The 14,095-nt window shown below is 35.8% G+C and overlaps 1 protein-coding gene across 1 annotated transcript; it reads right to left on the bottom strand.

Moving 5' to 3' along the window:
- Positions 1 to 5,334: 5,334 nt before the first annotated feature.
- LOC133866779 (PHD finger protein ALFIN-LIKE 4) lies at positions 5,335 to 12,531 on the bottom strand. The gene is made up of 5 exons (XM_062303412.1): positions 12,053 to 12,531; positions 11,916 to 11,948; positions 7,705 to 7,933; positions 6,240 to 6,372; positions 5,335 to 5,847 (listed from the first exon to the last, which is right to left on the bottom strand). Exons 1-5 carry the CDS (start codon positions 12,147 to 12,149, stop codon positions 5,578 to 5,580), a joined length of 762 nt encoding a protein of 253 aa, XP_062159396.1. The 5' UTR covers positions 12,150 to 12,531; the 3' UTR covers positions 5,335 to 5,577.
- Between the last annotated feature and the right edge of the window lie 1,564 nt (positions 12,532 to 14,095).

The following is a 14,095-nucleotide window of genomic DNA, read 5'->3' as shown; positions in this document are numbered from 1 at the left end:
AATAATAATAACAGTTACTCTCAATTTTTTTTTTTTTTTTTTTTCATGTTAATATGAGGTGTTACTTTTGTAAAATTCTATTTTATTGGGTTGCTATGATTTTACGTCCGTCAAAAACCCTAATAAGAGTAATGGCAAATAGTCTCTAAGGAGTAGCTCAATTGGTTGGGAGCTACGCCTCATGAAGCGGAGGTAAAAAAAAAATAAAAGAAAAAAAAAGGTAACGGCAAATATTTGAAGAGAATGGTTTGATAACTAAACATACCTTAATGCTTGATTTAATAAATTTTAAACCTTAAATAGTGATTTAATAAAAGGTTAAACTCTAAGAACCTTTACAATATTTTTTTTTAAAAAAAAAATTACGATAAAGCAATAGGCTTGAAAAGGTTTATTCTTTCTTATAAACAGAATAATGGGCTTCTTTTTTTTTTTTTTTTTTCTATATTTTTTTCCTTTTTTTTCAGAAAAAAAAAAGAAATCTTTCCCTTTTTTAATTTCATTTCTACAATTAATGGATTTTATTCTGTCTGCAATGATATTGTAATTGCAGAGAGTTGCGTGATATGATTTTCTTAAATGAAAGCTTGGAATTTCACTTTTTTTTTTTTAAAAAAAAAAAAAAAACTAGAATATCTCACAGCACCGCGTATGAGTAATGATTCACTACCACTTAAATATACAACTTTTCACCACCTTATCTATGTGGTAAGGTGGTCCATCACCTTAATTTATTTTTAAAAAATAAAAAAATTCAAAAAGTAGTGGGGGACCACCTTGCCACATAGGTAAGGTGGTGAAAAGTTGTATATTTTGGTGGCATTGAATCATTATTCCACCGCGTATACACCTCATTACGTAGATTTTCCTTTCATGCACCGGATATAAATTTCCTCTAGTTCGGAGGAAATTTTTCAAATTCAGTTTTTAAAAATGTTACTCTTGAGTACATGAGAAACACATGCTATTAAAAAATAAATATTTAATATGTAAAATCTTAGAGTTCATGAGGGCTTTAAGTAAGAGTAGTATTCAATAACGGATTAGGATCTTCTATAATTATTTGTTCAAATTTGAGAGAATTTGGACAGCTCATTGTGACTTATGGGATCCATCTAACTAAATAAGTAGTTGGACAACTCAATTTTTATTTGGTCAGATGGGTCTCATAAGTGGTCTTTTACAATCACCTGCCTAAATTTTCTCAAATTCAAACAAATAATTACAAAAAAAAAAAAAAAAAAAAAATCCTTGAACCTTCGCTATCCGGCAATAAAGGGGCAGATTGAGGTTAACTCCTCCTGGAGTCCTGGGTAGGAAAAATCAGGGGCCCAAGAAAGTCGTAGTGGTGGTGGTGGTGTTGGGACATGGATAGGAGTGGCCACATTACCTGAACCTGAGAAGGCATATGACAATTGACAGCATGGCGTTTGGCGAGGGATAATCATTTATTTTGTTGTGGAACCAATTTGCAAACCCATTTGCCTACAATTTTTTATTTATTTTTTTTAACAAAAGAAGGCCCTTTCATTGCTCTAATAAAAGCACAAAGGCATACAGTGAATAGAGATACAAGAATCTTTACACACTAAATCAAACAGTACAAGATCGGTGTTTAAGCCTCTCTTTACAATAAATTGAAAACAACAAATAAAAGAGGGTCGATCTAACTCCAAAGCCATCTAAACAGCCCTAGTAACATCTGAGTCATTACAAAGGCAAACTGTGAAGAAAAAGAAAAAGAAAAAAGAAAAAAAAAACACAAACACAAACACAAACAAAAACACAAACAAAACTAAAAAGAAAAAAAAAAAAATACAAACAAAACTGAAAAAACAGGAATATTAAATCAAAGTCGTCACTGCCGGGAATGCCACCATTGCCGAAGGCGATGCGTGCATCGGAAGCCCCTTGAAAGCCAGTCAACCACCCGATAGACACCCCTCTCAACCTGGAAAGTGGAGCGTGGCCTACACGCGCGGCCCAGGGAGAGAAACCTCACTGGCGTGTGCTGGCCACGCGCCATGCACCAACGCCTGACACGGCCAAGGAAAGAGGCAACCGGACTAGAGGGAGATGGTGGACACTGCTGAGGGGTGCGCGTCTTGAATAAGCCGGCATAAACTCCCAGATCTGGCATCAAAGGTACGGTCAAATAAGGAAAAACACAACTAAAAAAGCCGAACAACATTCACGCCACCAACACCTTAAAAAACCTTCCTGCCAAGGAGAAAAAAGGAACGATGGAAACAACAACAAAAACACAAAATCTTCAGAGCCCAAACAATGGCTCGGAAAAGGTCAGCCACCACTGAAACTAAGCCAGAGAAAAACAAATCTCCATTGGATTTAATCAGGGAGACAAAAAAAAGCCCCCTAGCCCAAAGGCTAAAAAGGAGATAAAACAAAACAGACCGGGATAAGGGAGGGAGGCCTCCCCAAAAGAACATGCTCACAAATGGTTTTTTTGAATCCTGGAGCCTTTCTCAATTTTCTTACCACACAAACCATTTGCCTACAATTAATACATCCCTGAATCCTGAATGAATAGGTGGGGGCATTCCGGTAATGCCGGCCGCCGGAATCACTTAATGCTGCGGAATATATAGGAGGACGATCCCAGTACAAAACTACGGGCTACGGCGCACAAGGAATCTGACATTTCTCTCTCCTTCATCCATGATTGCGATGACTATAAAGCAAGGGATAACAATTTAATTTTAGGATAAGGATGTATCCTAATTATTTGTTTCAATTATTAACCATTTGACCAAGTAATGTGACAAGTAAATTTACCCTTCAAACACGAGGTAAATTTTTTCAGAAATATTATATTTTAAGCATTCGGGGGCCATTATCAGAATTTTTAGCAATATATCGTAACTCATAAACCTTCATTATTTCTAATTCCAACAAGTACGTCTATTGGGTATTTGGATTCTCTTGGTTTCAAATGATTGGGAGAGTATTTTGTCCTTGCTAAAATAATGGTAAAATTGTTCAGATAAATGTGAATGGACAATTTTGTCCTTAATTTTACAAAGATTGGGATACTCTAAGATCCGTTTCCGAGCGTTTTTCGTTCATATTAATGGTTGATTTAGATAAAGGAGACATGTTGAAATTGAAAATTTTTTAATTAAAGGGCTAGTTAAATTTAAAGTTTAGTGGCATGTTTGAGAATGGATAGTAGTTTGGAAGAATAAAGTGTGATGTATCTACGAGTAATATTATATGGACCCCACTCCGTTGTGCCTTGGTGTTGTGTCATTGTTGTGTAGTGTGAGTGTTTTAATCATGAGAAATGATCCATACACTCCTTTCTTACAACAGCCCTACAACAAGCTGAAGTGACGGGTAATATTTTATTATTTTTTTTGTTTTGTTTTGTTTTCTTTTTGTAAAAAAATAATAAAATATTACCAGTCACGTCAGCTTGTTGTGGGGCTGTTGTGAGAAATGAGTGTAGGGATCATTTCTCTTTAATCATTTCTCATATTATATACACTCTCACTCCCACACTTTCTGACGTGTCTTTTAAAATCATAACTGAATTTTAAATTGGCCATTCATTATTCAATGTGCAAAACATAAATGACAACGGACATAAAATATGATAATATAGTAAGAAAAATTATAAAGAAAAGATATTTAAAATTATAAAATATGATAATGTTGAATTGTATATTTATTTCGTCAGTTATATTTTTAGTATTTTTAATCAATTTTTTTTTTTCAACTCTTATAACAAAAACCTTGGTTCCGCCTCTCAACATATTTAATTTTACATGCTAGAGCGTGTGTGAACTACTACGCCATATAAGCTAAGCCATGTGCACAGATGCTAGTCGTCCACATTACATTGACAAGCGTGAGAATTGGGATTCCTAACGATCCCCTACCCAAAGTGCATTGGGCAGGAAAAATTGTAGGGCTTCTATAAGAGAGGGTTCTCTGTTTGAGTAAATTATTAGGAATTAGGCCTCCTGCTCGAGCAAAAAGCCTCTCCCCAATTTTAGGGGTAAAGAGAATTATAAGGATCTCAAATTATAAGGGATTTCAATCATGCCCATAATTTTGTCATATGATCTTTGTGCCGCTGTTCTAAAAAACAATGACTGATATCTATTCATTTAAAATGAATGGCACAAATCTTGAAAACAAGGTACAAAACAAAGTAGGTGATTCAGCTACCCAAAAGAGACAGATTTGAATACCCAAAAATACAGCCCTTGAAAATGGTTCAGCAACTTCTCAACCACTCCTTTTGGGTTGACATTATCCCGTTAGTAATAACTTAGTATGTTGGATTCGAAATATTGTTTTTAATTAACGTTATATTCTTAAAAATTGGCGAGCCAGGCTAGTTTGCAAAGAACAAAATGGAAGACTTGCTCATGTTGACTGTTTGGGCACACCATCTGCCGCAAAAGGTCAAGGCAGTTCTTGATAGTGGCAGCTTCTGAAAGGGTGTCTTGGCCGAAGACTATCAAGTCATCAGCAAAGAGGAGATGATAGATTTTGGGGGGCAGGTCTGGAGACTTCGATGCCTCGCAGATTTACCTTTGGCTTCCTCGGAGAGAAAGAGTCTGGAAAGGGCTTCTTTATTCTAAATGATGAAAAGGAAGGAGGATAAGGGTTCTCCATTTGCCAAAAGGGATCCGTTGAGGATGGAAAAGGTCGGAGTGATACAAAACAGTTGTCAACTTCAATTCTAAAAGTGGGCCAATTGTTGGAGGGGTGCTGCCTTCTACGAAGTATGGTAGACAGATAGAAGAATATTGTGTTGAGATATTTCAACTTGCCAAATGCATGCAACACTTGGCCCAATTCAAAATAAAGTCACGTACCGAATATATATATATATATATATATATTCCTCCCATTCCTTTCCCCTGCAAATAGCATTGTCGAGGCACCCATCCAATTCATGAACTCGAAAAGCTTGTTTATAGTAGTTTACTTAGAAAAAAAAAAAAAAAAAAAAAAAACCAAGCTCAACTCTAATTAATAACCACTTTTAATAAACAAACCAAGAGTTACAAGCGTGACTCAATGAGGCTCAGGAAAAAGGATTTTGAGAGAAGTCAAAAACATCCCACATAGGCTAAAACAATTTTGATAATCTAAAGAGGACATGTATGTATGCAAGTAATAAGACATTTAGTAATCATATTATTTGTTTCTTTTGAAGAACATAGGGCATACTAAATGCCCTTTTAAACTTCCCAGAGTGCGTAAGCATGCCTTTGTACTTCAAATCAAGCTCAAGCTTGAACATCAGAGATTAACTACTCATGGTATAAGGTACAACATAAGCTTAAAGACAAAAAGGACACAGTAATCCAATAAACATATATAAATTCAAGCAAACACATAACAAGTCTTTCCGTACCGGCATCCAGAAAAGGATTCCCTACCCAAGCGTAAAAACCTTAATTTATAATCGATTAAACAGCATATTTGCGACCTGCACATTATATTCGAGATAGATTTCCTAAAACTAGGAATACAAGACAAGAATTAACCTGATCTACCAGAGCATTAGCAGTCAACTACAGATGAACACAGCTACCATCAAGGGCGGGCTCTCTTGTTGGTGCAAGATGGGCATTTATACTGCTTAATATGCTCAGCCCTTGCTGGGGTGATCTTAACACACTTCCCATGGAACCACTTCTCACAGATGTCACAGCAAATCCAAAACTCATCAGCTGCATAATTCTCTCCACAAGCCCCACAACATGTGTCTCCATGCTCCTCATCATCTTCCTCTTCCACACCTTCCTCATCCTCATCCTTTGACTGTATTCCCTTCAAATACTTGACCTGAGATTCAGAACCTCGCTGCATATGGCAAGCCAACAAAAGAATAATAAAACCGATTGCAAGGTAATTGTTCTCAAGTACAAAACCTACAAGAAAATGGAAATAATTTATTCCCTCTTTGCCACTTGGCACGTTATAAATGAAGTGCTGGATTGTGATTCAACTGCTGGATGGTGTGATTCAACAAAACAAAGTCAAAATTATCTCTTGCCAATAGCCAACAGGCTAAAAGTTTTCATAGTCTGACATTCAATGGAGAAGCGTAATTTTCCAGTGGTGAGATTACACTAGGCCATAACATGTCTGCAGTCTCCAGAGAAACATGTACACACCAAACAGTAGTCACCCATACACTTATTTAGTATACATAACAACATTGAAAAACAAAGCAAGTAGAAGTCATTACATACCTTAGAATTTGATTTAGATTTGTTGCTGCTGTGATTTGAAACTGATGACTTCTCCTTTACTTGTTTCTTGGCTGTCCCTGTCACAACCTCGAATATTGTTGGAAGATCACTTATCATATTAAAAAGGCGTTTCCTGCACCACAAAAAACAAGGTATTATTAAGAAGTAATGAAACCTTAAAGGTAGCAACTACTGATATACCGAAACCATAAAAGGGCACAAGAAAATGAATATGGGCAATAGTTAGCCAACTTCAGCGCAAACCAATGTTAGCAAGACTAAGCTCCCCATCCTGGAGACTAGAGTTATTTATAAGACCAGTACCCCTTTTCTGGCCTTCAACTTTGATGAATACAGTATTCCTGTCAATATAATAAAACTGCTGCAAGCAGGACTAGAGATTCATTAAATGGAATCTACACATTGATTCTCTTTATAATATATGTTAAAGAAAGAAAATAAAAAACTAGCATAAACTTTTCAGCAAATTTTTTTTTTTTTCCCATGAGATATATGGAGGTTAAATAATTTTGAGATATTCAAATGCACGAAGGAAATTCAGGCAGGCAATTGTAGAAAGTAAAGGACATGAAGAAAGTTTTAAAAAAAAAAAAATTCTTCCTACTCAAACATATAGGATGATAATCACAAGGGTAAGCCCCAATGAGCTGAAAAAGAAATTAAATGACATAGGGCCATACTGTGTAATTTGCAATTTTCAATCACTGTCTACCTTCCCCAAATGAATTTTAGCAAGAAGTATTGTTAGATCTTGGCACTTACATTGCAGTATTTTCAAGAAAAATAAAAGTCAGATAAAAAAAAAAATGGAACATGTTTAATAAAATCTGGGAAAGAAAGACACTAAATGTAATGAGGTTTTAACCACCTTTACTTTTGCTGGGAAGAATAAAATCAATCAGTTACAATCAGCTGTGACTAATTTCTCAGGGTATTTAACCTAAAAGCAGCTAATGAAGTGTTTGAAAACTAAAATATATTTTTTTCTTCTCCAATTATACCATTTGACATTTGCAAGTACAAATATTTGTCAGATTATAATGCTTTTCCACCCTATCACTCACTCTACATCAACATAATCCCTAATTAGCCAATTTATGTTCCTAAAACTGGAAATTCATCATAAAATTTAGCTATTACAGCATGATTAATAATATTCAAAATTTATAAAATAATAATAATAATAATGCAACTCAATAGTATAAAGCAAAACATGAAAATGAATTAGAGATTTAGACATTTTTATTTTTAGTATCTGATTTGTGAAGTGGGAAAGAAGGTGAGAGAACAAGGTTTCAAGCTCCTTGGGAGACTGACTGCAGGCCTGGGCCAAAACCAACATCAGATTTCATTTCCGAATAAAACATCCTAACCTATTAACACATAAAAGTTGTTTTATAATGTCAAACTATACATCCAAAAGGGAATGAAGAGAAACACATACCTATCAGCTTTATCAAATCCAAACCTAGCACCAAAATAAAAGGCCACAGAAAGTAACCAAGCATCACTGTGGACAGCTACCAAGGATAACCAGTCCTTTTCTTGCATCCCATCTCTGGCAAAGTTAATACCTAGTGCAGGTTCCGGGAGCTCTGGAGGTACCTCTTCAGCAGGTAAATTGACTTCCCACTGCTCACTGGGAAATCCATAAAGGCTAAGATTTTCTTTCTCTGTAATAAAAAAGAAAACTAGCATATCATGCAATATAAATATACAGATAATAAGGGCACAGCATGGGTGTGTGGCACAATGATAAATTGGTAATGAAAGCTTGTATGTATTGCTTAGAGACCAAAAAAAAAAAAGCAAATAAACAAACACGAACAGAGAATATAAAATTGAAGGCAAGGCAAACAAAACAAGAAAAGAGGGAAAGGGGAGAGGGTGAGAGAGGGGGGAGGGGGGCGGCAGGAGGAAGAAACTAAACAGACTTCTGAGAAAGGCAGAGGCAGTTAAAAGGCCATCCAGTATTCACCTAAAGAAAAAAAAACTTAGTTCATGAAAAGGCAACATTACTATCCATACCCCTTTCATATGTTTTCCTTTATGAGTTCTGAAGTTTCAACTAGTACCCAGGGGATTCAAAACATTGTTTAACGGAAAATTTTATGCTATCCGACTTCCTTAAAATTATCCTACTCAAATTTTTGTTAGATGAAAATCCAATAACATTTGTATAAAAATGGTTGGAAAAAAAATAAAGAATTTGATCAACTCAAAGTTCTGCCTTTTAAGCAAGTAGCACATAATTCCATGGTCAAAACTAATAAATAATATTATTCACTTATAAGAATTATAGAAAGGCTTACGCTTGGTGCAATTAAAAAAAAAAAAAGAAAAAAAAAAAAGAAAGAAAGATAGAAGAAAAAAAGTCTAGATCCATTAACAAAAAAAAATGATGATTACACAATGATTTGGCATTAACAAGCAGAAGCAATAACTCTTACAGCTGATAAACATGCACTTCACCAAAAGTGTGAACAAATAAAAGCATATATGTTTAAGCAGCCAAAACCGCATGAAAAACAAAGCCCTAACTATCGCTTTCCGTAAGTTCACTTAACATATTCAAGCAAACCAAGCAGATGGGAATCAGAAACAAACTAGATATTGTTGATGCTTTCATTTCAATTAACTTTGAATCAAATCTCTCCAATAGTGTGGTAGGTGCCTTTGAACCATAATGGAAAGGCATGTTCGAGATGTGCTGTACAGTGGCAGATATTTGTTTAAATGGCAGGTTCAGTTCTCTGTTTTTCATTTTGGTGTGCAGCGATGGGTCTTTCTAGATGGTTCTTTGTAGAAACAAAATCGTTCGAGTTTGCAATGGAAGAGGGTGTCTCAGTTTCACGTGGTTTCGAAAGGAGTAGGGGCATTATGTGTTCTACATCCATGGGTAAAGTTACTGTGCTATGGTTGTTGGCTATCTTAGAGGAGCTGCTTAAAGCAGAGACCTCAATAGTGTTTTTGAAGTTCACCAGAGTAGGCTCCAAAGCATATACTGTCCAAAGGTGTGCAAATAGATTTGGTCACTATTTGTTTGTCGCAGAATATTGTAGTTGTGGCCAGAGGGGCTTCATGGTTGTCCCAGAAAGAGGAGGGAAGGGGTGGTCAGGCTTTGTTCACGAGTTAAGGAAGACCACAGAATTGTCTCAGGCATCATCCGATGATGGCCAAAAAGCTTCACCGTCTCGCTCGACGCTTCCCCATAGGCATCAATAGGGACGGTGGAGCGAGTGCCAGAGAGGATGATGGGAAAAGGACATTTGTCGAGGTGCTGGTTGGTTTGGGGCATTGTACGGTGGGCACAACGCTTCCCATGGAGGGCCATGTCAGGCCCGAAGCTGTAGTAATGCAGGTACCGACAGGCAGTAGTCGAGGTGGGCCTACAGATGCACAGGATCCCTAGTTTCACTCTAAAGAAGGGATCATGACAATGCATGGGAGTGGAACAAGGGGTGTTGATGGGGCCCTCTGATTTGAGAAAGCAGATAGAGCGCCTGAAGGAGGAAGTGGATAGGGTGATTTAGATTTTGGATGTGGGCTTGGAGTCATTTGGGCCAGTGAAAGTTAATAATTCAAAGCAGGTTGTAAGTAAAATGGTGGAACCTAGTCAGCTAGTGAGGGCCCAACACTCTAAGAAGACTGTTGAAGATCGATGCCCAATATCAATGGATCAAGATGAACGTGCGTTAAATAAGAAAAAAAGCCCGCCATCCCCCAAGTGAAACAGGCGTTTCGGTCAAAGTTTAACCCCACCTTTTAAGTGGGTGGCGAAGACGTGGGTCATACCCACTCATAAGTGGGTAGCAAAGATACTGGCCAGTGCCGTTTTTTATTCGGGCAAGGGTTTGGGTGCGGACTCAGGTCAAGTGGGCTCAAGCTCTGCCTAACCCAGTGGACCTCTGCTGGCTTCTCCAACATGCCAAGATGAAATGGGTGTTTGAGTAGGAGTTTTGCATGAAGGGAATCAGAGCTTATCGGGGGTTGGTTCAAATCCTCTCATCGGTGGAGACCTCAAATAGCCCATTGCAATCTTTATCGCCCCTCCCCACCCTTGGATTTCACCAGCGATGTGACTATGTTGGCTTCCTACAGAGCCGGACTTCCTGATATGGGTGTTAGAGGCAATGTTTTCAAGTCTGTAGAGAGGTCTTGCGTATTACGGCATTTGGGAAGGGGGAAATGGATTCCTTTACCAGACTTCCCTCCTTCTCCCTTACCTGTCGCCCCTGAGGAGTTGAGAGGGGTGGGGGAGGGGGTAATAACTGTGTGGTGCAGGGTCAAAGTCTTCAGCTTGAGTATTGTAGAAAGGGAAGGAAATGTGTTTGCTTGTTAATGCCAAATCATTGTGTAAGTATCATTGTTTTTCTTTTTTAATTAATGAATCTAGACTACTTTTCTTTTATCTTTTTTTTATTGCAATATGCGTAAGCCTTTGTATAATTCTTCTAAGTGAATAATATTGTGTATCAGTTTTGACCATGGAATTATGTGCTACTTGCTTAAAAGGCAGAACTTCGAGTTGATCAAACCCTTTATATCTTTGCCAACCATTTATACAGATGTTATTGGATTCTCATCCAACAAAAATTTAAGTAGGATAACTTGGGAGGTGGGCGTATTTACCTCGTTCTTCAATTTGTTGTACTCCTCTAAATTGAGACTAGGTGTTGAAGATAAACTTTGTTGGCTACCTGCTAAGAAAGTTCGATATTAGATCTTCCTACAACACCCTTGCTCCCCATGATAGCACTCATTTTTCCCTGGGAGGAATGAGGCTCCTATGAAAGTTATGTTCTTTGCTTGGTCGGCTGCCTTAGGAAAGATACTCACTACGAATAATCTAAGAAAGTGGCATGTCATAGTGGTTGATTGGTGTTGTATATGTAAGAAGAGTGAAGAGTTAGTAGATCATCTTTTACTCCATTGTGAGATGGCTACTGATCTTTGGAATACCCTCTTTAGCCTTGTAGGGTTTGGCTTGGGATATATCTAGTAGAAAAGTAGACATTTTTGCCTGCTCAAAAGGGCAATTTGGTAGGCTTCAGAATATTGCAATGTGGAAGATGCCTTCATATTGCCTTATGTGATGTTTTTGGAGACAGAAATAATTGAAGTTTTGAAGACCGCAAACAGACAACTGAGGAATTAAAGGCATTTTTCTTCATGACTATCACTAGACAACCTTTGTCTGAAATAATTTTCACTTTCATGTTTTTCTTGATCTTTTTGCTTCTTCTAATTAGGTGTTTCTTTATATATTTCTTGTTAACTTAAATTGCGCCTTTTGCGCTTTTTAATAAATTGTGACAAAAACCCACATTACGACCATAATATTGAATGGCGTGAACACAATAAATACCAAAAGATAAAAGTGAGGTAAAAGAATATAAAATGCTTGCATGTTTATTCAATTATCAGTTGAGACAAAAAAATAAAAAATAAAAAATAAAAAAAAATACTACCACACCAAATAATCATATTAAAGTAAGTTGAATTTAGAGATTTAGTCTAGTAATTTTTTAAGATTCTCATGCGCAAAGCCCTACTTCATTTTCTTTCCCTACAATTTCTTCGCAAACAAGCAGAGCATAAACCACAATCAGATAACTCAAAATAAATAAAACATGGAAAGAGAAAAACCCTAACCAGGATCACACTGCTGATAAAACTCTTCGACATCTGCAGCCACATAACAAAAACAAAAACAATCTCAATCTTCGAAATACAGAGAGAAAACAAAGCACATAATTAAAGAAGTAAAAAATTTACAGAAAAAATAGTACCGGTGGTGAGGGCTTTGATCATGCCAGCTCTCCGGCCCTTGAAATCCCTAAAGACCTCCTCGACCGTACGAGGATTGTACGCTGCCCCACCATCCATGTCTTCTATGAAACTTTTCGCTAATTAGAAAATAGAAAGAAAGTTATGGAGTAAGACACACTGACAAGCAGGAGAGGCTTTTAGAGGGAGAGAGGAAAGATCGAAAACCAGAGAGCGAGAGAGGAAGTGTGCCTCTGTCTCTGTGTGAGTGAGTGAGAGAGAGAGAGAGAGAGAAGAAGAAGAATTCAAGAATGTGTAGTGTAAAAGGAGGGAAAGACAAGAGGGGCTTTGCGGATTTGAATCGGATTGAAAGAGTTTGATTAACCGGATTTCATAGAACGGGAAGAGTCCGTGAAGAACCCGATGACATTTGTTTTGGCCCATATAGAAAGTTGGGGAAAAAAAGAAAGCCCTAAAATCGGCTTGTAAACCCTAATTCATGAATTAAACTAAATTCTTGAAGTCAGAAGCGTTGGATCCAAAATTCAGCCAAATAATTTAAGTGTTGGATCCAACGCTTCTGACTTCAAGAATTTAGTTTAATTCAAGAATTAGGGTTTACAAGCCGATTTTAGGGTTTTTTCCCCAACTTTTTACTTTTCAATAAAAATAACACCATAAGAGTGTACCTTTATCATTTCCTTTTATTCTTCTTGGCAACTATGTGTAAAGATTTCTATACCGTAGTTGGATAATAGGCACCGCATATGTATATTGAATATCACCTTTTGATGATATCACTTTTTTCCTTCTCGTGCGGACATGTCAAAAAATAAATATATATATAAAACTACACAACATTAAGGTTGTGCAGCCTATGTTTGATAGCCAACACAAAAATCCAATACTTTATTTTTATTTCTCTAAAAATAAAAGAAAAAAAAATCAATTTTAAAACATTTTTAACTTTTTATATTACATCAATCATTTTTTTTATTACTATTCAAATAAAAAATTCAATACAAACAAAACTTTTTCACTTTTCTATATAAATTAATTATACTTTGTATCACATTAATTACTTTTTACTAAAGGTGTACATGCGAGAGGATACTAACTGCCCGCATCCGCTATCCCCAATAGCGGATGTGGATATCAAAAACTACTATCTGCAAGCGTGGATGCAAATAGCAATTTTAGAGTATGCAGATTCGAATAATTCATTTATTCACATCCGCATATTCTTTCAATCTAATATTTATATTTTTATATTTTTATATATATTTCATTTATGAATGTATAATATTTATATATTTAAGACAACTTTCATTGAGTTTGGAGATGAGTAGTGGCTTGGAATTTAATTATCAACAATGAAACTAAGGCTTTGTAGCCTGTATTTGATAACCAACACAAAATCCAACCCTTTATTTTCCCTTCTCCAAAATATATATATATATATATCAATTTTAAAATATTTTTAACTTTTTATATTACATCAATTATTTTTTTTTATTAATATTCAAATAAAAAATCCAATACAAACAAAACTTTTTCAATTTTTCATATAAATTATTTATATTTTATATCACATCAATCACTTCTTACTAAAGGTGTACAAGCAGGTGGATATTAACTGCATCCGCTATCCACAATAGCAGATATGGATATCAAAAACTACTATTCGCAAGTGTGGATGTGAATAGCGGTTTTAGAATATGCGAATAATAACAGCATCCGCATACCCTTTATATATAATATATATGTTTTATATTTTCATATATATTCCACTTATAAATGTGTAATATTTAGACAATTTATTTTTTTATGTTATGAATTTGTAATATATATATATATATATATATATATATATATATATTATGTTGGATTTGTAATTTATGTTTGCTGGCTTGATTGTTATACTCATTGAATCATGAATAAAAAAAAAAACATAAAGGTGTTTCTTGTGAGCATTGATTACAATAAATATTTGCCACTCCAAATTAACTAGGGTCAGTATCATTGCCCCCTTGACTAGCCTCTGATGAATTTGAGGTCGTATCCAT

This window comes from Alnus glutinosa, chromosome 4, assembly GCF_958979055.1.
Source record: "Alnus glutinosa chromosome 4, dhAlnGlut1.1, whole genome shotgun sequence".
Lineage (NCBI taxonomy): Eukaryota > Viridiplantae > Streptophyta > Magnoliopsida > Fagales > Betulaceae > Alnus > Alnus glutinosa.
This window is presented reverse-complemented; position numbering and strand designations above follow the sequence as displayed.